At 34.7% G+C, this 23,041-nt stretch overlaps 1 protein-coding gene across 1 annotated transcript in view; it reads left to right on the top strand.

Annotated features, from left to right (window-relative positions):
• Positions 1–23,041, top strand: part of DCBLD2 (discoidin, CUB and LCCL domain containing 2) — a 111,141-nt gene that overhangs the window by 54,198 nt on the left and 33,902 nt on the right. The window contains exons 4-10 of the mRNA XM_051985167.1: positions 1,239–1,290; positions 3,337–3,409; positions 4,357–4,490; positions 6,372–6,412; positions 9,856–10,068; positions 11,108–11,232; positions 21,526–21,676. Coding sequence (XP_051841127.1) covers positions 1,239–1,290; positions 3,337–3,409; positions 4,357–4,490; positions 6,372–6,412; positions 9,856–10,068; positions 11,108–11,232; positions 21,526–21,676 — 789 coding nt within the window. The remainder of the gene's footprint in view (positions 1–1,238; positions 1,291–3,336; positions 3,410–4,356; positions 4,491–6,371; positions 6,413–9,855; positions 10,069–11,107; positions 11,233–21,525; positions 21,677–23,041) is intronic.

The raw sequence follows: 23,041 nt of genomic DNA, 5'->3' as shown, positions 1-23,041 counted from the left end.
GCATTATAGGCATAAATAAATAAAGAGGGGCTGGGAATTCAAGAGAGAAAAATGGCATAGAGATGAATTGGTGACATTGTGATTAGTTCTTTCTTATGTCAAGAATAGCTTCCTATGTTAGGCTATGTACCTTCTTGTCTTTAAAACTCAGCAAAATGCTGGATAGCCCTAAAAATTCTCTTCCGATAGAAATGGGTAGTATAGATCACCTTTGGAGCTTTTGTAATAAGATGCTGTGTTAGATACTTTGGGTATGATGTGGAAAACATTGCTTATGTCTAACCAGAATTAGCCTAGTAGATTCAGATGTCAGTCTACTTTGGGGGATATGTTTTGCATGCATTTCAATGTAATGTTTGCTGGTGACCCTATTTGGACACCTAGATTACCAGTCTCCTTTAGTTAAGCATTTATATTTATACTTTTTTTTTCCTTGTTTCATAATTGTAAACTTTCTGCTTAAGCATTAAAACTTGACAGACTCAAGATTGTCTCACTCACACATTCTAAAACTTAATGGTTTCTTTTTTTACTTGGCCAATTCTCACTGCTAGGTGTCTAGGATTGCATTGACAACACTAGAGTTAAAAGCAAATGACTTAAAGGATCATAGAACTTAGAAATTGGAAGGAATCTTAGCTATTTACTATTCCAACCTTATCTTGAAAATAATGCCCAAAGTCATTGGACATTCTTAGTCATATAGTTTTCTGTATTAAAGGCTTTTATTGGTTTTTGTTCTGGTTTGTGACTCTTTGGATATCTATTATGATAGCAACAAAGAGTTTAGATATGGGCAGTTCATCTTACTTTTTAAAAGTGACTCTTCTACAGTGTATCAAAACTATTACCACTATCCTTTTTGTATCCTTTTCCTTTTTTGTTTATAACCAAGTAGCTAAAGATATCTTTGTTATATATAGCAAGATATTGCTAGCTAAGAAATATTTCTTACTTAAGTTTGAAATTTTTAATAGAAATTATATCTTCAGCTTTTACTAAATACTCATCTATATCAATAAACAATGTATACATTATAGCACTAGGCAGCATGGTGATCATCAGATAAAATATATAGGGCACATGAGGGAAAATATTTTCTCCAATATCAATAAACTTAAAATATAAATACTGGTTACATATTTTTGAGTCTTAGTATTTGAGGATTCCTGAATTATAAATTCTCTGTGATACTGCTCTCTACTTTATTAATATAATATTTTCTCATTTTTTCCTAGATCTAATTACTTGTTTAGATACTGCAGCTAATTTTTTGGAGCCTGAGTTCAGGTATGACTGAATTTCATACTTTTCTTTATTTTGTTTGTTTTTTTTTTCAATTCATATATTATTAAATTGGTGGAGACAGTACATAATATTATTATTCTTCTAAGACGCTTATATATATACTTAATGTGAAAATCAGTGTTCTTGTCATATTTCAAAAACATAGGTTCCAAAATTTATCTTCATTATAATTTTAAAAATCTTTTTCCATTTGAAACTGAAACCTTAATTTCCACTTAATCTCATTCTTTCATAATAATCATCTGAAGTAGCCAGTGCAAGTTTTTTATTATCCCCATTTTACAGGTGAAGAAACTGAGAAAAAGAATAGTGACTTGAATTTAAAACTAGGAGAATTATTGCTTCAAAGCTTTAAAAAAAAAAAAAGGCGCTTATTATGTAAGATAGAAGGCAGGTAGAGAATGGGCAAAGTACATTTACATAAGTTTTATAAAAATATAAAAACGGTATTTTGAACTTTTATTCAAACTCCTTGTTTTTCAATGCAATTTAGTTTTCTTTTTCTGCCTTTATAAAAATATGTTATTTCCATATGTGTGTGTTATATTTAACTAGGAAGTATGCCAATCCACAAAAGGTTTACCTATCTACACCCAAATCAGAAATAACATGTAGGGTTATTATGAATTATTAGTCTTATTTAATTGTACTTCAATTAATGGTATTTAAAAATTTTGCTTAATTGCGAATTGGTTCTACTGCTTTTTTTATTTTTTAACTTCGGAAGTTCATAAAATAAAGCATCTTTTAAATAGATTAGATATTTTGGGTTTTGGGAGTTTTTTTAAGGACACCTTCTTACATTCCTCATTGCTCTCTTTCAAAGTTTGTTGACACTTCAGTTAGTTTTAAATACTTAGAGGTTTTGGAGGTTAATGATGTAGAACATGATATTTACATGCAAATATCAGTGACTTGATTTCCAAAGTATAATAATAATAATAGTTTTTAAGTGGGTAAATCCTAAGTCTGCTCTTACAGTAAGTTAAATCGTGTCATTTTAAGGTTTGAAAGGACTTTTAAGGTGTAGTTAATACCCTTTACTTTACAGATTGAGCAAGTTAACTTCAAGTTTTCTGAAGTTCTTCACTGATAGTAGAGACAGCACATGGTCTAATCTTAAGATATTTACTAGCTGTATAATTGGACAAATGATTTAATTCCTGTTTACTTCTGTTTTCTCATCTGTAAAATGGGGATATTAATAGCACCTTCCAGGGATGTTATGATCATCATATAAGATAATTGTATAATATTTAACAGTACCTGACATATACATAGTAAGTGCTATATAAATGTAAACTATTATTAGCACTAGTGAATGAGTAAGAACCAATGAGTAAGAATCCATAGTCTTTATTTACTTTTTTTTGGTAGATCATTCTGATTATTCTGCTTTTTAAATCAGATAAAATCTCCCCCCTTTTTTTATCAACAATACTTTTTTCTTTTTAAAAACATTTTCTTTTTTTTTTCTTTTGAATTTAACCAGCATCAACAAGCACAATCATTTCCTTCTAAAAAAGAATGTTCAGAAAAGGTTATCATAAATGAAATCATATATCTTTTAATGGTTTTCCTTAAGTTTGTTAAATTTCACATTATAGCATCAACCCTTTATTGCTTAGTCTCTTTTTTCTTCTATTTTTAAAAACGTTTTGTTGATGTTTTCTTTCATCCTTTACTATTCACCCACTCACTTTCACAACTCTTCCCTCCCCCAATATAATAAAAGCTGCTCCTTGTAACAAATATAGTCAATCAAAAACAAATTAATCTTTAGGCATTTCTGGAAATGTGTATTTCATGCTACACCTCAAATCATTGATTTTTTTTTCACATTCTCTTAAGAAACATGAATCTCATGACATGAACTTCACAGATGACCAGTGGCTATGAAAAAAACAGAACCACTAAGTCATGAAATGTTTACAATTTAGATGTAGAAGCTGAACACTTAATTGATTTAAAGTTATGTTACTGGCTAAAGGCATAACAGCATCTATTCTTGAAATTTTCATGTTGCAGTAAATACTGTCCAGCAGGCTGCCTCGTTCCTTTTGCTGAGATTTCTGGGACTATTCCTCATGGATATAGAGATGTAAGTTGGATGTAGATTTTATTTAAAAGTTCTATTTTACATATACACTTATTTATTTTTTTAGAATTAGAACAGGTAGGTATACTATTTTTAGCCTTTTTATGAATCCTTTTTTTTTTTTTTTTTTAAGGAATTGGTTAGTGTTTTTAATTTCCTTACTTCTGCTAGTGGCATCATTCTTATAGTCACCAAAGTTTTGACTTTTCACTTACCTTTGCATAGCTAATCAATTGCCATGGTTTCTCATTCCTTGAACATTCTTTGAATTTGTCCCCTTCTGTTCATCACCACCCTTTGTCTAGACATTTTCTGTAGCCTCATAGAGGTTCTCTCTTCTCTCTACCACCATTTGTTCTCTTTCTTCTCCATTCCATTTTCCCCATGCTGCCAGATTGATATTCATATAGGAAAAGTCTGTCCATCACTCCCCTTCTTAAGAAGTTGTTGCTTTTAGGTCAAAGTAGAAATCTTGGCACTTAAACTCTTTTGGAATCTATCTCCACTCTGTATTTTGAAGCTGATTAAATATTATTTTTACTATTCCCTGTATAAGATTTTTTTCTGTAAATAGTATATTTGTACAGGCTGTCCTATATGCTTGGAATGCTCCTATTACTCACTAACTATTGGAATTTTTAGTGCCTTTAAAGTTTCACTTCTGGTATCAATACATTGTATCTTTCCAGTAGGATATAAGCTTAGGAAATGTCTCCCTTTTTTGTTTGTTCCCACCCCATTTCACCCCATGCCTAGGATAGTACGTACATATGGCAAGTATTTAATAAATTTTTATTTGATTTCAACTGACATATATTATTCACAATATTGAGAAAATTTGCCATATTTTATAAACTATAGGCCAAATGATTAAAATAAACTAAATAAATGGTTTGTAACAGAAACAAAAGAAAACTAATTTTGAGTATTTTCCTTTTCTTTTCCCTAAGTCATCCTCACTTTGTATGGCTGGTATACATGCAGGAGTTGTGTCAAATAATTTGGGTGGCCAGATCAGTGTTGTAATCAGCAAAGGTATACCATACTATGAAAGTTCTTTGGCTAATAACGTCACATCCGTAGTGTAAGTATTCTTACTATGTTATGGATTTTTATTGGGAGTGGTGGGAGAAGTTTTATTTTTTAGTAGTAACAAAGTTATACATACCAAATGCTCATAAATGAACATTTGAGGCACTTTGAGAGTAAGATACTTCTTTCATCTTTTTTTATATTTATCTAAATCTTTTTGTACTTTTTGTGTCATGGATTTTGACAGTCTGGTTAAACCATTCTTAGAAAATTCAGAATTGAAGGAAATACTAAATTTCATTTAGATTAATGAAAAATAAAGATTGTAGTATTCTCTTCTTTTATATAATATATGATGGTCCTCTGGGACAGGTTTCTTGGGGAGGTTTTCTGGAGGTAGCCTTAGTTTCAGTTCCAAGTAATAATCACTTCAAATGCAGCCAGCTGATAAAATCCAAACATTTATTTTCTCCTTCCAAGTCTTGTCTCTCTTTCCTTGGGCCCAGTTAGCTTTCTTAAAGGCCTCTCTCCCTCCTTGGTTCCAAGAGCTCTTGCCACTTGTCTTTTGGCTCTTCCAGCTTCTGCCTCTAGCTCAACTCCGACTCAGTCTCCTCCACTGACTGACTGACTGACTGAAGCTCTAAGAGCTTCTTATATATGATCTCTTAAAGGTGTGAACCCAAAGGTTGACTCCTCTTTTGAGTGGGATTATGGGAGGTGTGGATTCACAAAGTTACAAAGTTTTGTGTATCTCCTGTACTTGTGAACTCCAATGTGAGAACTAGTGTGTAAATTCTCAAAGATGTAAACTCAAGCATTGTTTCTACCAATTCCAGTGAGTTATCACTAGGATTCTAACAAAAGATGTAATTTTTTTTTTCTTATCTAAGCTCACAATCCCTCGGATAGTTATCTATGGAATCCTTTGGGAATCTATGGGGAGCCCAGGTTAAGAACTCCTGATGTAAATAGAAATGACATATTGGACATTTGCCAGTGTTCTTTTGACCTGCTGTTTTCTTTGACCAATCTATTTTATACCAAACCGTGTTGCTCCTTTTTGAGTATGTGTATGATATCTACAGTTTCTTGGCTCTTTTTCAAATACGGATATAGCCATCCTTGAAATATTACAAACCAGGAGAATTTGAGCTAGGTAGTAATAGTGCAAAAAAATTTCCTCATACAAATTATGACTTCCTATGTATTGTCATATAAAGAATTACTTTGCTAAAATATATATTATTAAAGACTTATTGAAACAAATCTGGCTGAATCCCTTTTGGATTAGCCCTTCCCATCATTCTACCTTGTGGTATTTTTCCTCTCACCCCTTTCCCCATGTCTTATAATGTCTTTCTTCTTATTAGAGATAACTTTTTAAACTGCTAAATAAACTATTGTACGAATTTAGCCTGCCAGTCAATGGTGTACTCCTATCTCATGGAATATTCCTTCCCTCTTTGTTAATTATGAGTTCTACTGAGCAGTTTGCCTTTTCCAGTGTTAATTGTTAAAACTGCTTTCCTTACTAACTAACTAAATGCTCTCCCAAATCTATTTCTTATTTACCATTCCTGGTGCTTATTATACCTCTCATCTTGTCTGTAACCTCTTAAATGAATGAATGAACAGCTCTGCCTTTTGACAAGAAGGGAAAAAAAAAAAAGAAATTCCTTATCAAACTTACCAAAACAAATTTTTTATTTGAAATGAGAACATTATGTTTAATCCCAGTTGCATTCCCTTTTGTGTTTCCTCTAAGTCTATAATACAGATTTACTTAGTCCTTCTTTTTCTGTTCTGAAAACATTTTCCCACTGTTCTTTGGAAGGTTATAGAAAGTATACTGGGAAATTATCTGTCTTTAGAAAGCCTGGTTTATCTTGGAGTAGATAGGGATAAGTGAAATTCTGTCTTTTGTTTTCTGTAGGGGACAGTTGTCTTCAAGTCTGTTTACTTTTAAAACAAGTGGTAAGTCCATTATTGACTTTAATATTTAACTTTAATTTTAAAATTTAACAAATTGGGAGTCCTATATTTGTTTGCCGTGGCTTACAATTGAATTGACTAAGCACTTATGCAGAGATTGCTGTTTGAACACCCAGGAGTAAATGATAGGGAGAATATAAAAAAAATTATAAGATAAAAACCCTGTTCTATATAGGCAATTAATATATGCAAATATGAAATATATAAATCAAAAGTATATGCATACATGAAATAGTTTAAAAGAAGCCTGCTTTATAGACATTCTGAATAATGTAAAGATACTTTAAAAAAACCCAAACATTTATAAAAGCTAAAGCTGATCCTTGGCCTTCCCTCCACCCCTAACCCTGACCCCTAATGGAGCCCTGCAGCCAGAGCACTATCCCTATCTGGTGGCTGTAGATCTCCCCTGTAGCCCTCCCTCACCAGTGACAAGAGGACCCACAATCATGGTTTTCACCCATTATGGTCAAACAGAAAACATTATTTATTATGTATGTTATATATCAGCCACTGTGCTACTCACTAGGGATAACAAATAGGCAATTTCTACTCCAAAGAATCTTACTGTTTCCACTGCTACCACTAAACATAAGTAGATTTAATGGGGTGACTGGGGATTGAGAGAGAAAAATTATTTGGGAGAAATTTGCAGGGATTCAGAGGCCCATTATTTTATAGCTATAGTTACAATAATTAAACAGGAAGTAAGGTTATATGAGGCTTTATAAGTAAAAATTAAACAATTTAGGGAATTATGGCATGAAATAAAATTCTGATTAACAAATCAGAATTAGACATACACTTTGATGCTCCATGATATCACTAATGATTGTAATACTTCCTTTAATACAATAATTCCTCATGCTTCAGTATCTTCTTCTCAATATATATTCCATTGGGATCTACCTAACATGCTAGGTGTCGTCTTCTGGTGTTTTTGTTATATCCTAACTACTAGGTTAGCATTCTAGCTATCACCTCTTGATTTCATAATAAGACCAACCCACACCTTTTCCAATCATTCATGTCTCAAGGATGTCTTTAATAACAGTTATCATACCCAAGATGCTGTTAACATTATGTTGTAACCTGCTTACACCCCAGTTTGAGCCACCTGCACATTTGATTCATGTTTGATAATTTTCTGTGATCCACAACTGTATAGAATCCCTGGGAAGGTATTGACATTGCATTTGTGAACTTTGACAGGAATGAGCAGTTTGGAATTCTAAGAGTGATGATTATATCTAAGAAATGTAATTTCCCCTCTCCAGTGCTTATTCAAACTAGACTGCTTGAGTGGGCAGCCTGTCCAACTGCATATCATTTACTGGACAATAGACTTTATTTACTTGGTTTCCCTGGATGGATTATGAATATGGTCACATTTTTTCCATTTAATAGTATTTTATTTTCTCTGATAACATAAAGATAACCTTCATTCATTGTCTGTAAGATTATTGAATTCCAAAAATTTCCCCTTTTCCTTATCTCCCAATCAGCAAGCAATCTGATGTAGATTATACTTGTACAATCATTTTAAACATTTCCAAATTTGTCTTGTTATAAATGAAAAATCAATAAGAGGGAAAAACGATGAGGGAAAAAATAAGAGGGAAAAACAGTGTGCCAGTTAGGGTCAGTTCAGAAGAAGCCCACTCTCGGAGGCACAGCCAGATTCATTCATCCCATCTTACACCACCATGGTGGCAGGCTCTCCTCCTCCTCCACTGTGAATCTTCAGTGGCTCACTGAAGCTCTATTTATGCTGGGTGTAAAAGGTTGATTCCTCCTCCGAGGGAGGGATTTAGGGAGGTGTGAATTCACAAAGTTACAAAGTTAACTTTGTGAATCTCCCACACTTGTGAACTCCAATGAGTACTTAAATACATTAATGAGTTAGAGAATTTTCCAACTACCATGCTAAATTAGGCAACTGACATCACTTTGTAAGGATTCTAACAGATGCTATTTTCCATCCCAAGTCTGTTGGAATTGTCTTGGATCACTATTGCTGAGAAGAGCTAGTCTTTTATAAATGATTATCACAAAGTCTTGTTACTGTGTACATTGTTCTCCTAGTTCTGCTCACTTAACTCAGCATCAACTCCCATAAGTCTTATTCACTTAACTCACCATCAAATCATGTTAAAAGGGAATGTGGGAAAACTGAAATACTAATGCATTGTTGATGGAGTTGTGAGGTGATTGAACCATTCTGGAGAGCAACTTGGGCTATAAAATTTTTTATACCCTTTGATCCTGCAATGTGTCTACTGGGCCTGAATTCCAAGGAGAGTATAAAAGAGGGAAAAGGACTCCCATGTGCAAAAATATAGCATCCCTTTTTGTAATGGCAAGGAACTAGAAACTGAGTAGGTGCCTGTCAGTTGGGAAATAGCTGAAAATAAATTATGATATATGAATGAAATGGAATATTATTATTCTATAAGAAATGGTGAGTAGGCTGATTTCAGAAAAGAATGGAAAGACTTACATGAACTGATGCTAAGTGAAGTGAGCAGCAGAATCAAGAAAACATTGTGCATAGCAATAGCAAGATTGTATGATGATTAATGGACTTGGCTCTTTTCAGCAATGAGGTGATTCAAAGCAAGTCTAATAGACTTGTTATGGAGAGTGCCATCTGCATCCAGAGAGACAATTATGGAGTTTGGATCAAAGCAGAGTATTTTCACCCCCTTTTTTTGTTGTTTGTTTGCTTTTTTTTTTTTCTTCCTCTTGGATTTTTTCTCCTTTTGATCTGATTTTTCTTGTGCAACATGACAATTACAGAAATATGTTTAGAAGAATTACACATATTTAATCTATATCACATTGCTTGTTACCTTGGCAAAAGGGAGGAGGAGAAAAATTTGGAACATGCTTTTACAAACATGAATGTTGAAAACTATCTTTATGAATATTTGGAAAAGTAAAATATTATAAAAGAAAAAAAAGATTTAAAGGCAAAGTTGAAAGAAAAAGAATGTGGGTAACTAAGCTGGTAGAAATACTTATATGTTGGATTTAATTTTTTTTAATATAAAAGTGTTATAAGATATATTTGAGTGAGCTTTTGGTATTTAAATCTAAGTTAATAACAAATTATTTTAATGAAGAATAATAAATAAAGGAGGAAGTAAGAGTGATAAGCTGACTCATGTAACATTTTCAAGCAAAGGTGACTTTTGAGACAATCAGAAGTGATTAGGCTTTGATTGAATTGAACATTTTTGTTTGTTGGATAAATAAATCTTTTAAGGTTCCTTATAGGATAGAAACTTAGATTTTTACATTTTGGAACTTGTAGGTTTGAAATATATGTATATAAATACGTGTAAGCCAAAATTCAAATTCTTACAGTTAGTACAATTTCAATTGAAAATCTAGTTTTTTGGTTTTGTTTTTTTTAATTTGAGGCTGTTATGGAACACTGGGAATGGAATCTGGAGTTATCCCCGATTTTCAGATAACAGCATCATCTGTGTGGATTGACTACTACACAAAACAGCCAACTAGTTGGAAACCTGAAAAGGCCAGACTGAAAAAACCTGGACTCTCTTGGGCTGCTAGTGATACTAACAAATATCAGTGGCTACAGATAGATATGAATAAGGAAAAGAAAATAACGGGTAAGTGACACCTCTTATTTTAGAACAATTTGGGATAGTAATATTACAGAACTCTTATAGAAAGGAATACTTCAGTGATGTGACAATTTTCTCCTTGACCCTATTATTTAGCATTTTGTCAGTGACTTAAAGCCCGAGAAAGTGTGCTTATATAAAGTTTGGGGTTGACACAATACTAGAAGGATAACAAGAACATTCATTGTTTCCAGATAGAATTCAAGAAGATCTGAACAAGCAGGAACTGACTATGAAATTTAACAGGAATCACTTTAGAATATCCTGCCCTTAAGTCCAAAATTTTAATTATATATAGACTAGAGAGGCATGGCCTAACATCTATTATCTTGTAAAAAGACAAAGTTTTACTTAATTTCAGGTTCAATGTGAATCAAAAATTGGTGTCTATCAAAATTGTTAATTCAATCTTAGCCTTTATTAGTGTACACCTAGAGAAGTGGCTTACATATGTTTCAAATATTGTAAATCACATTTTAATAATTACTGACAAATTAAAAATACCTGGAAAGGCAACTAGATTGATGAATGGTCAAGAAACAATTTATATGGTTTAGTAGTTAACTTCATAGTTAATTGTTGGTAGTAGCAATAAAAGTACCAGAGTTAAAGGAGAAAGGGTTTATTTTTCATTGATGCTTAAAACCATCAGTTAATCAATTGAATGATCACATCTGTTAAATTTTATTACTTTTTCTTAGTGATGTAATAATTGAAATATATTTCATAATTCTGCTTAAATTAAAAAGCCCTCAAAATCTTTCTTTCCTCATACACACACACACACACACACACACACACACACACACAAATACACATAGCATTAAGCTTGTTATCAGCCTGAATTTTCCCAATTTCATGAAAGATATTCAATATCAAACATATTAAAGTTTTAATGTTAAAAGTACTCATATCTCAGATGTTTCCAAAAAATAAATAAAAAACTGTTAGTCATTAGTTAATGTTTGAGTACTTCAATCATTGGAAGTTGGGTATTTATGAAAATAAACCTTATTGTTCATAGGCATTATAACCACAGGATCCACCATGATAGAGCACAACTACTATGTGTCTGCTTATAGAATCCTCTATAGTGATGATGCCCAGAAGTGGACAGCATATAGAGAACCTGGTATCGAACAGGACAAGGTAAAATTATTACTATTTATTGTATCATAAATAATGTCAAACTAGAAAGAGTATTCAAAAGTTGAACATTTGTTGAAAGTCTAGGGAGTCTTTCTAAATGACATGTAAGATTAATTTATTTCCTTTTCAGAAATGTTATTTCCTTGAGTTGGTACAAGTAAAAATATAGGTCCATATATGTATTTAAGGATAAAGTCATAGAAAGTTAGAGAATGTTGTGTCATATCTCCCTCTTCTGGTCATTTTGGGTAATCCTTGGCCTTACCAGCATGATATGCTAGTTAAAAAAATGTTAAATAATATTTATTTTCTTTGGGTTACGTAGCTGTTTAATATAGAATAAGATAAAAATTTATGTAGAACTATATTGAAAATGCCAAATAGTAGTACATAGGGATTTTTAAATCCATTCTGTAGACTAAAGACTAAAGTTGTGATAATCAAGATCTTAAATTTAAAAGTGGCATTTTGATTTACTTATGTGTTACATATATGACTTTTCTAAATTTTTAACAAAATTTTAAAGTAATTAATCAAAAACAAATTGAATTTGTAATATAATAAGCCTTTACAATTATATATTTTAGAAAAATAAAACCCAAGAGTAATTGAGAGCATAATTTTCTGGCTTATTGTAATGGATTTAGAGCTGGAGGCTCAGAGAAGTTAAGATGTGTTATGTAACAGAGCTAGGATTTAAACCCAAGTCTTATATAACTCCAAATACTTAAGTCTTTTCCAGTAAATAATTATCTGTCTGTTGAACATAGTTGGATTATTGCTTTTTCATATTGATTCTGCAGATTAGAGGAGTATTAATGAAAAAACTCCATTATATTTTTTGTCACTAGTAGATAGAATTGGTAAATGGGAGTTTGACTCCATTAAAAGAATGATTAATATGACTCTTTTGTTTAGTTAATTAATTTATAGCATTTTACTGAATGTATCCATGGATCTTTTAAGGTAATCAAAAATTGAAGCTTATTAACAGAATTATAAAGCATGTATTAATTACCAATCATGTGACTGACATTGTGCTGAGTACTGGGGGCGGTTATAAAGAGCCACTGAAGTTAGGGGCTGGAGGGGGGACATGATCAGACCTTTCCAGTAAGAAGATCGATTTGATGAATTGGGGCAGGGGTGCACTTTGTAGCAAGGAGACCTCCCGCTTTCTTTTGATTTAGAACATAAGGTGGTCATGACCTCCCTGACTTTTCAAGGAGGTGAGAACCCCAAAAAGAAGATGGTCACGCCTTCCCTGACTGCTCAAAAAAGAAGTGAAACCACCATAAAAGGAAGGTGGTCACACCCTCCCTGACATCTCAGGAAGGGAGATGAAAACACCAAAGGAAATGGGAAATCAAATCAGATTAGTGGGTTTCTAAAAGGGCTCATTTGAAACAGGTATACATAAATCCATCAATATGGGAGGCATTGCACATAATTACTTAAGCACATAGCAATATAACACAAGCTAGTAGTAATGTAACAACATGAATCAACATGAGAATTTATACAGGTCCATAAGTCCTAGAAGTAGTCCAGAAGGAATCCATTGTCCATAGTTCATGTGCCAGGAATCCAATAATTATTGCAAGCTTTGAAGTACTGCAATAGTCTTCATCAACAATTTTTCATCTCAAGGAATCCAGTGATTCCTGCTGGTTTTCAAGTCCTTGAAACAGTCTCATCTTGTGTCAGGGAATCCAGTGATTCCTGAAGATTTTTAAAGTTCTTTTAACAGTCTCATTATCAGCCAAACTCTTTCAGTGTCAGATGTTTCTTAAATCTTCTCCTTTGTTTTGAGATTTTTCTCTTTTTCGGTTTCTCTCTGAATGACAAGGAGAATACGGCTCATTGGCACCCATCTGATTTCTTCTCCATCTGTAGAAATACAAGCAAACCCTCTTCCCCAAGCAGTTAACCTATCTGGTCCCTTCTATTCATCACTTTCTGGATCTTTCCACATCACCTAGTGATTATCTAAAAATAGTGGAGCTGCTCGCACTGGACACTGCTCTTCTGGTGGGTTATAAAACCTGTCTGCTGGAGCCAGTGCTTCTTTATCAAAAATTAATGGTATAGAGAATTAAATTTAGAAGTTCTCTAGGGTTACCTGTGGTTCCCCCTTTCTTTTGTTTTTGGAGGAGTGTCTTAATGTCTCTCTTTCTTCTTTCTACAATTGCCTGTCCTTGAGGATTAAAGAGTATGGGAGTAATGCCTCCCATATTGATGGATTTATGTATACCTGTTTCAAATGAGCCCTTTTAGAAAGCCACTAATCTGATTTGATTTCCCATTTCCTTATACTGTGCACAAAAATGTTGAAAATGTTTAGAAGTATATGCAGATCCATTATCTGTTTTTATTGCTTGTGGCACACCCATAATTGCAAATGCTTGGATGAGGAATTCAGTGACCACTCGGGCTGTCTCTTTTGCTGTTTACAAAAGTAAATCCTGAAAAGCTGTCTACCACAACATGGATAAAAGGCAGACAACCAAAAGATTTATAATGGGTCACATCCATTTGCCAAATTTCATTGGGTCTCAAACCACGAAGGTTCTTTCCTGGAGGGAGCATAGGAGTGTGGAAAGGAAGGCAAATTGTACAGCTTTTTACTATGCTCCTAGCTTCCTCTTTTGTTATTCTAAGTTGTAAACGTAAAACTCGAGCAACCTGATGGTATTTAGAATGAGATTCATGAGCCTCCTGAAATAAAAGAGTACTGGCTAACATAATTAAAAGGCTATCTGCCTTTGAATTTCCATCAAAAATAGGACTTGGAAGTTCACTATGAGAGTGGACATTTAAGATGTCCTGGATGCTTTCTCACTTAGAAGCTGCAAATTTTATTTGGGCTGTGGCAATTCTTTGTACCACAACTACTGAATAGGCTGAATCAGATATTATATTTTTATCTCCTGGTTGATAAATCACAGGTTGTCTACCTGTGTTAGTGACTGGGATATCAGCTACAAATTCTCCAGTTTCCCACATCAGTGTATGCATGAACACTGTTTTGTAAGCACTCTCAAGAGGTGAAATGGTCAAGCCTACTGTGCCTGGAGGCAAGGGATCCATGGGCCAGACAGGAATAGGTTTCACCTCTCTAGGGGATATCTCAGTAGTCTCTACTGCATACAACTCTGTTTTTCCTAATTGTAATCCCTTTTCCCCCTCTGATTGCCTTTTGGCTGATTGATCATGTCTTAATATTGAATTTCTAAAGACTCTCTGGGTGTAACCTTGGCTGCCATCTTGCCCCACCTGGGGCCCTGAAACTGGGCCCTGCCTCTCATTTCCCTGGGTCAATCTACATTCAGAGGCCCAGTGAAAGCCTCGGTTACGTTTTGGACATGGGGTTTGGGGTTTTATTCTCTCACCCTGTCCTCTCATTCTATCTCTGTGTTTACATTGAGCTCTAAGATGTCCTATCTTTCCACACTGAAAGCATCTACGAGGTTCTCTAGAATTCCTTTGCCAGGAAGGACCCCGTCTTCCCATGTTCATCATAGTTTGGGTATAATAAGTATTTGTGCCCACTGTGGCACAGAGCCTTATGATCTCCTCTAAAGGAGCATCTTTATCTAGTCCCCATATAATTCTTTTGCAAATCTCATTAGCATTTTCCTTAGCCAGATATCTGGTCATTATTTCTGTAGCTGCATTATCTCCAATGGTTCTTATTACAGCTGTTTGCAAACATCCCACAAAATCCGCAAAAGGTTCATTGGGACCTTGCTCTATTTTTATGAAGGCTTTGCTTCCATCTTTTTGTCCTGGGAGGGAACCCCAAGCTTTTATTGCAGCTTTAGAAATTTGTTCATACACTGGTATGGGATAATAAATGGGATAGAATTCTCTCCATACTGACCTTCACCAGCTAGTTGGTCAAAAGCGATTTCTACATTAGCTCCTGTTTATCTATTGTGTTGGGCTTGAATCCTACATAATTCATGATACTCCGAAAGCCACAACAAATTTTGTCCAGATTTTTGTGCCTGTTCGGGCACCAAAATGTGGTGTTCTCTTCTTTAAAATATAATGATTCTTTGAGAGCAGGTTTCTTGGGGAGGTTTTCTGGAGGCAGACTTAGTTCCAGTTCAGATCAATAATCACTTCAAAGGCAGCCAGGTGTTAAAATCCAGTCCTTTATTGTGTCCTTCAAAGTCTTGAGCTTTAGCCCCTAGCTCCCTCTGAATGTCTCAAGCCAGCACAAAGGTGGAATATGGAATGAATCTATCTCCACCTCTGAGAGTGGGCTTGTGTGCTTCTGTGTCTGGCCCTGAGAGCTTCTTGCTTAAATGCTGTACATTGAGTACACACCAATCATTATATCACTGGGAAACCATTATTTGTTGTAGGATTAAATCAATTCTAAACTAGATTTAAACATTGTCTCCTCGGTTCCACTTAGTACCTTGTTTCAAGTTTTGGCTCATAACGTCTCCTTGTAGGATCAGATCAATCATACTGAACCATGCTAAATTAGATAATTATTGTCTGTATCAATTCTAATGACTTAACACTTTGTAAGGATTCCAACAGAGACTCCCTTAGCAGACCCACTAAGCCTGAGGTGATGAACTCCTCTCTCAGGGTAGGGACAGTGATAGAGTAGAGAAGGGAGCATATATACTAGAGATGTGAAGAATTTGAATTGCTAGGACCTGGCAAATGATTGGGTGTAGGGAATAAGTGAGTAGGAGTCGTCCAGGATGACACCTGGATTGTAAATTTTGAAACTGGGAGGGTGATTGCAATAGCCACAGTCATAGGGGGATTAAGAAAAAAGGAGAGGGCTTTAATAATCAATTTGATTTTGGTCATGGTTGATGAGACAAATTTGAAATGATTAAATAGGCAGTTTAGTACCTAATGTTTCATTATATTCTCACAACCTGGTTAGAGGTAGGTGCTCATTCCCATTTTACAGATGAGGAAACTGAGGCAAACAGTTGTGTAATTTGCCTGGGGTCATACAGCTATTAAGTGTCTAAGACTAGATTTGAATTCCATTCTTCCTGACTTCTGGTCCAGCTCTCCATCCCCACTGCTGCTACTTTGCTACCTGTATAAGACTTTCAAAACTGAATGACTATCCGGCTCATATTTTTGCATCTTCTCTTGGTAACCCATACTGACATTTGATATCCATTCTGATATTTTCTATTGTGCTGCCTCTCCAACTTCAGTTATCTCCTTTATTCCACAATTTAGTCTATCTCTGTAGACTCATACACTTTTACCATTTCACTTTATTACCTTGTTTCCCCGATAATAAGATACTATCTTATTAAAATTTTTTGGACAGAAAAACACCAGAGGGCTTATTTTCAGGGGAGGGCTTATTTTAATGAACATTGACAGCAATTTTAATAAACAGGTAAATGTGAACAAAAAAAAGTACCTTTATTCAATAATGATCATGTCATCTTCTTCAACAACATCGTCATAAGTGTCCATACCCTGAATTCTGTCCTGGATGTCTTGCGCCTCTATTTCCTTCAGAAGAAGTGGACCCAATCTGTCATGTCCAGCAATATAGCTCTCTTTAAATGAACATGTCGTGTCCAGGTAACCTGCTCGTAGTGCCTTGGCAACACAGCTGTCAGTAATTTTATCCCATGACTTCTTCACCCAAGTCACGACTTCTTGCAGACAGGGCTTCACAAAGTTTCCGCGCTGATTTCTTTCCATTCTATTTTCAATGTAGTCATTGACTTCCATGCGCAAATGGTCCTTGAATGGCTTGTTTATTGCAATATCAAGGGTCTGGAGATAGGCAGTCATTCCTGCAGGAATCATTACTTGATCTAGTCTTCTCTCTGCAAGGAAGTTCTTCATTTCTTTAGCGTGATGAGTGCTGGCTGAGTTCTTCTTTTATCCTCCATCATGCACCCTGAGTTCTTCTTTTATCCTCCATCATGCTCTCTGAGTGCTCCTTCTATCCTCCATCATACCCCCTGAGTTCTTCTTTTATCCGCTATCATGCCCCTTTTATCCTCCATCATGCCCTCTGAGTTCTTCTTTTATTCTCCATCATGCTCCCTGAGTGCTCCTTCTATCCTCCATCATACCCCCTGAATTCTTCTTTTATCCTCTATCATGCCCCTTTTATCCTCCATCATGCCCCCTGAGTTCTTCTTTTATCCTCTATCATGCCCCTTTTATCCTCCATCATGCCCCCTCACTCCCGCTTACATACCGGGTTTTTATGTTGTCCTGCCTCAGCTCTCCTCCGCGGCACTGCTCTCAGTGGTGCCAGCAAGCAAATCACTGGGGAAGAACAGGATGACACGCTCACTGCTGCAGCTCTGATTGGATGCAGCTCGGAGTGCGGCGTGCGTTTCACCTGGAGGGTGAGGGGGGGACGGTGCATACAGAGGGAACCGTAATGTAACGTGTAGCGCAGGGGATCACCTTCACTACAGTAGCTATCTCAATAGGGCTTATTTTTGGGGGAGGGCATATTTTAGAGGAATCTTACACAGTAAGGGGAGGGTTTATTTTCGGGATAGGTTTTATTATCGGGGAAACACTGCGCTGCACAAAGACAATAATTCTACTTCTAGGTTTCCAACTCAGGTGACTTCTAAGATTCTTTTGGATTTATCATATTTTATTCCAATAATATTTTCTTTATGTCTGTATGTGTATATGTGCTTCACACAAAAGTCTTACAAATTTTTATTATATACACTATTAAAAGTCTTATTAATTTAGCACACTTTAGTAAAAGTATCTGTTCTTCAACATGGGAACGTGTCTGTTCCTCAGCTGTGCTTTTCCAACTCCAACAGAAATTTTTGGGAATGGTTATTATTATTATCAGTATTCTTTTTTGATCCCATCGCTAGCCCTTCTCTCCCCATCCCCCAGGCTTCTCCCCAACTTTCTCCTGGCTCCTTAGGCTTCTCCCAGGGCTCCCCCCACCTCCCTCCTCACCCTGCTGTTAGTCAATCAGTTCTGCTCTGTCCTCAATGCCAGAGCCCTTTTCTCCATTCTTCATTTTTCTTCTTCCAGATTCCTTGCTCCTGTATCTATATTCATTTCCCTTTTGATTTTTCTCTCTGAAAATTCTTCTCCATACCATAGAAACTATTAAAATTGTGAATATAAAAGAAGTAGGTATAAGTGTTTTGAACATGGGTAATTTCTATTCCTGATTCTGACATATCAAGAATCATGTTTTTGGCCACCCAAATTGAAATTCTAAATATATTTTCTCTCTCTCTCTCTTTTTTTTTTTTTAAGTATGATACATTAGTTTTTAAAAGTAGGTTTTACACTGGAAATGAATATAAACTGCTTGCATTTATGTTTTTCCTCCCGGGTTATTTATACCTTCTGAATCCAATTCTCCCAGTGCAATAAGAAAACTGTTTGGTTCTGCACACATATATTGTATCTAGGATATACTGCAACCCATTCAACATGTAAAGGACTCTTGCCATCTCGGGGAAGGGATGGAGGGAGGGAGGAGTAAAATCGGAACAGAAATGAATGCAAGGGATAATGCTGTAAAAATTACCCTGGCATGCGGTCTATCAATAAAAAATTATTTAAAAAAAATAAATAAATAAATAAATAAATAAAAGTAGGTTTTATTGATATCTTTTGCTCATTGTCACTTTCTAATAAACCTTCCCCCTTCCTTGAAAACAGTTAAGCCAACCAACTTAGCAATGACTGACTATATTCAAATTGAAATTCAAACTAAATTCAAGGTGTAATTAAATTTCCCAGCTTTATTGTCCATTATCACCAAAAGGGAGGGAGTATTTAAGTAGGGCTCTTAGAAATATTGTCATAAACATTGATTATTTACTTCAGTAAAAGTACTTTAATTTAACCAAATCCTGAGGAAAAAAAGGCTTCCAGACTAGTCAATACAAGACATTTGATTATTTTGGACACAGTTTTTACAATAACCATGCTTTCCAAATGGCTTACTTTAAGTGCTGGGCACACAAACAAACTAGATACTGCACATAAAAGGATATCCTGATTCATCAGTGGTTGGATGACCCATTTATCAGATATATTTTAGACATTATCTTGTATATTGGTGTGACTGAATTTCTTTCTAGCTCTCAGAGTCTACCTTCCTTAAGAGACAATATCCTGATCTATATCTGGCCACTGGTCCAGATGGCTCTGGAGGAGAAAGTGAGGCAGGTGACCTTGCCCACCCTCCCTCACTTCAATCTTCACCTGTATGTCATGGCATCTACTTTTTGATGTCATGGCCTTCTTTGAGAACGAAAGACAAACTGCAATCTCTCTGAGTAGAAGTAGGAGGAGCTGCCTCCCCCACAATTTAGAGTTCCTTATTTATCATCTTAGGAAATCTAAGTGCTGTGAGTTTCTTATTTAACTTCGTGAAATTTGTAACAGTATTTTAGTATTCTGTTTTGAATGTGTGAGTTTTTGAGAAGTGCGCTTAGAACAAGAACTCTCTTCTCATCTCTGTTAACTAATTTTCCTTGCAGCTAGTTATAGACTGCTTTGCTACAGATTAGTGGATAGGCCATTTTTAGATTACCTAATAATACCATCCAGGTGGAGTGCAAGTCCTGAGCAAGTTATTAAACTTCTGGTTGCCTTAGTTTCCTTATCTGCAAAATGGGGATGATAATAGCACCTATTTTGCAGGGTTATTCTGAAAATCAAATGAGCTAATAATTGTAAAGAACTTAGCAGTTCTTGGCATGTAGGAGATATTATATAAATGTGGGTTAATATTTTTTGGATTATTTTAGAAGAGCAGTTTAGTCAGAAATGAATTGAGTTGACAGAAAGGTATAATTGTGAGAGATGTAGAGATAGAAATCATAAAAATTGTTAACTAATATTTTTAGTGTTTTTTGGTCTAAATGACTTTTGTGTTTTTGTCAAAAGCTTTTCTGCATCTGTTGATATTAGTCAGTTGTATCAATATGATAAATGTTCTTTACTATTTTTAATGTTGAAATAAGATTTTATCCTTCAATTACCAGGGGTCCTCAAACTTTATAAATAAGGGGCCAGTTCACTGTCCCTCAGACTGTTAGAGGGCCGGAGTATAGTAAAAACAAAAACTTTGTTTCGTGGGCCTTCAAATAAAGAAACTTCATAGCCCTGGGTGAGGGGGACAAACATCCTCAGCTGTACGCATCTGGCCCACGGGCTGTAGTTTGAGAACCCCTAATTAAACCTTTAAAAAAAACATTGAAACAGTGCCTTGATTGTCATTTTCCTGTAGGGGGAGACATATTTCTATATGTTAGTGAATTCTCATTTTTAGTATTCTTAATTCATGCTGAAGTATTAAAAAAGGCTTGTGAACATATTTCTTTCTGCCCATGAATTTTTATGTAAACTATTACTTAGAATTAAAATTAATGTGTAACTTGCTATTGTAAACATATTTGTATTTTTACTTCTAAGGGTTCCTTACTCTAATTAGCAACTGAACTTGCCAATGCAAAATTCTCATTAATTTCTTGAGTCATTTGAAGATAGTATGCATATTTCATATTGAAAAAATAAATTATCAATCATATGGCTAGTTTCTCAGTTATTAGTGTTCAGTGTTTAAAGAAATTCATTTTCGTTCATATTTTTTCATTTTGTATCACATTTAGTTTTGAACATAGACTTCCCTCTTTTCCTACCCAGTGGACTGTCCTTTGCAAAAATAAATAAATAAATAAAAAGAGTTGGGGGGGAGCAATTCAGCAGAATTAATCAGCATATTAAATGAGTTTGATAGTATCAACAGTGTTCCCCAGCCATAATTTCCACTTCTCTATAGAAGTGTAGGTGAATCATTTTAAATCTTTTTTGGGTGAACCAATCAATCTTGGTATTATTATAATTGTCCAAGTCAGTGTTAAGTTTTGATTTTAACTTTTCATTTACATTGTTGGAATCATGATGTGTTCCTAGTTCTGTGCCTTCACTCTGCCTTAATTCATATGAATGTTTTCATGCTTCTCTGAATTCTTCCTGTCTGTCATTTGGAAAGGATCTGTAATATTCCAGTCTTCTGGTGACATACTTGCTTAATCTTCCTTGGTCAATGAGCAACTTTTTAGTTTCTAGTTCTTTGCTATTATAAAAAGTGCTATTGTGAATATTTTTCTTCTCTGTGTATTTTCAAAGTTATGCTTACAGTTATTGTCACAGTTGTTGGTTAGCTGTCATTAAGGACAGGAAAAATAGTAATGCTTAGCATTTCTTTGCAATTCATTTGGTTCTCGTTGGCATAAAATGCCAATTTTTGTGTTTTTTTCCTAGATATTTCAAGGAAACACAGACTACCACCAGGATGTACGCAATAATTTCATCCCACCTATTATAGCACGTTTTGTTAGAATATATCCCGTAGAGTGGCACCTGAAAATTGCAATGAAAGTGGAATTGCTTGGATGTCAGTTTATTCCTATAGGTAAAGAACAGTACATATTTGCACTGGATGTGATTTAAATTGATTTTTTTGTTTGTTTGTTTTGATCAATCCTACCAAGGAATAAAGGGAATGAAGTTTGTGTTTAGGCATTATGATTACATTACCTTAAACAGATGTAAAATTGTGTCATTTTGTCCTATGAGCTTTAAAAATGTTTTTCTTATGTAAATTATATGTAAAAATTATGTGCACAGTAGAACATAAAAGAAGATTCAAAATATGTAATAATAAGTTTCCATTTCCAAGAAAGCATATATAATAATAGAACACTTTGTGTTCAGAACTGTCCATCCTTTTTTTTTTTTTTTTTTTGCTGCTGCCTTGTAGCTTTTCTTTTGTTCTTTATTGTGCATTTTTTACTTTGTTTTTTCCCCCTTCCTTCTTCCCCACCTCCCCCAGACAGGCTATAGTTAAGCACGGATAAATTTTATGTTTACATATGTTTTCATAAATATATACACATATATACATATCCACATATACAAATATATGTATATAATATGTTTTATCTCTTTTTTCCTATGTCTACTATTCTTCTACTTCTCCCTCCCCATCACCTCTCTAAGGATACTTTTTTCCTCTCACTTTATCCCTTTCCCATTAATCTATATACCTTATCCCATGGCCATAAATCTACACATTCTTCTTCTGTACCCTGCTTTATCCTATTCTCTCCCCCTCTTATTTCTTTTTTTTTCTTATTTTTTTTTTTTAAATAACTTTTTATTGACAGAACCCATGCCAGGGTAATTTTTTACATTATCCCTTGCACTCACTTCTGTTCCGATTTTTCCTCTCCCTCCCTCCACCCCATCCCCCAGATGGCAGGCAGTCCTATACATGTTAAATATGTCACAGTATAGATACAATATATGTGTGCAGAACCGAACAGTTCTCTTGTTGCACAGGGAAAATTGGATTCAGAAGGTAGAAATAACCCGGGAAGAAAAACAAAACTGAAAATAGTTCACATTCATTTCCCACTGTTCTTTCTTTGGGTGTAACTGCTTCTGTCCATCATTGATCAATTGAAACTGAGTTAGATCTCCTCTTTGTCAAAGAATCCCCCTCTTATTTCTTTAAAGATTTCGGAGAGTCTTATCCCTTTGTAGGTGTGTATAAATATATATAAACTGTTCTTTCTTAATCCCTTCCCGATAGGAGTAGGATTTCAGAAATACCAGCCCTCCTCCCCCATTTAATTACTCCCTGTTAGGGTTATTTGGCAAGATACCTGGTTTTCAAGTAAATCCTAAGTGACCATAGAATAAAGTGGGAAGTGAAATCTAAAGTAGTGAAATTGATGTTTTTGTATATTTTATAGTTTGTGTATAGAAAAACATT

This window comes from Antechinus flavipes, chromosome 3 (assembly GCF_016432865.1).
Source record: "Antechinus flavipes isolate AdamAnt ecotype Samford, QLD, Australia chromosome 3, AdamAnt_v2, whole genome shotgun sequence".
In the NCBI taxonomy this organism is placed as follows: domain Eukaryota; kingdom Metazoa; phylum Chordata; class Mammalia; order Dasyuromorphia; family Dasyuridae; genus Antechinus; species Antechinus flavipes.
The sequence above is the reverse complement of the archived record's forward strand: the minus strand, read 5'-3'. Positions and strand labels throughout refer to the sequence as shown.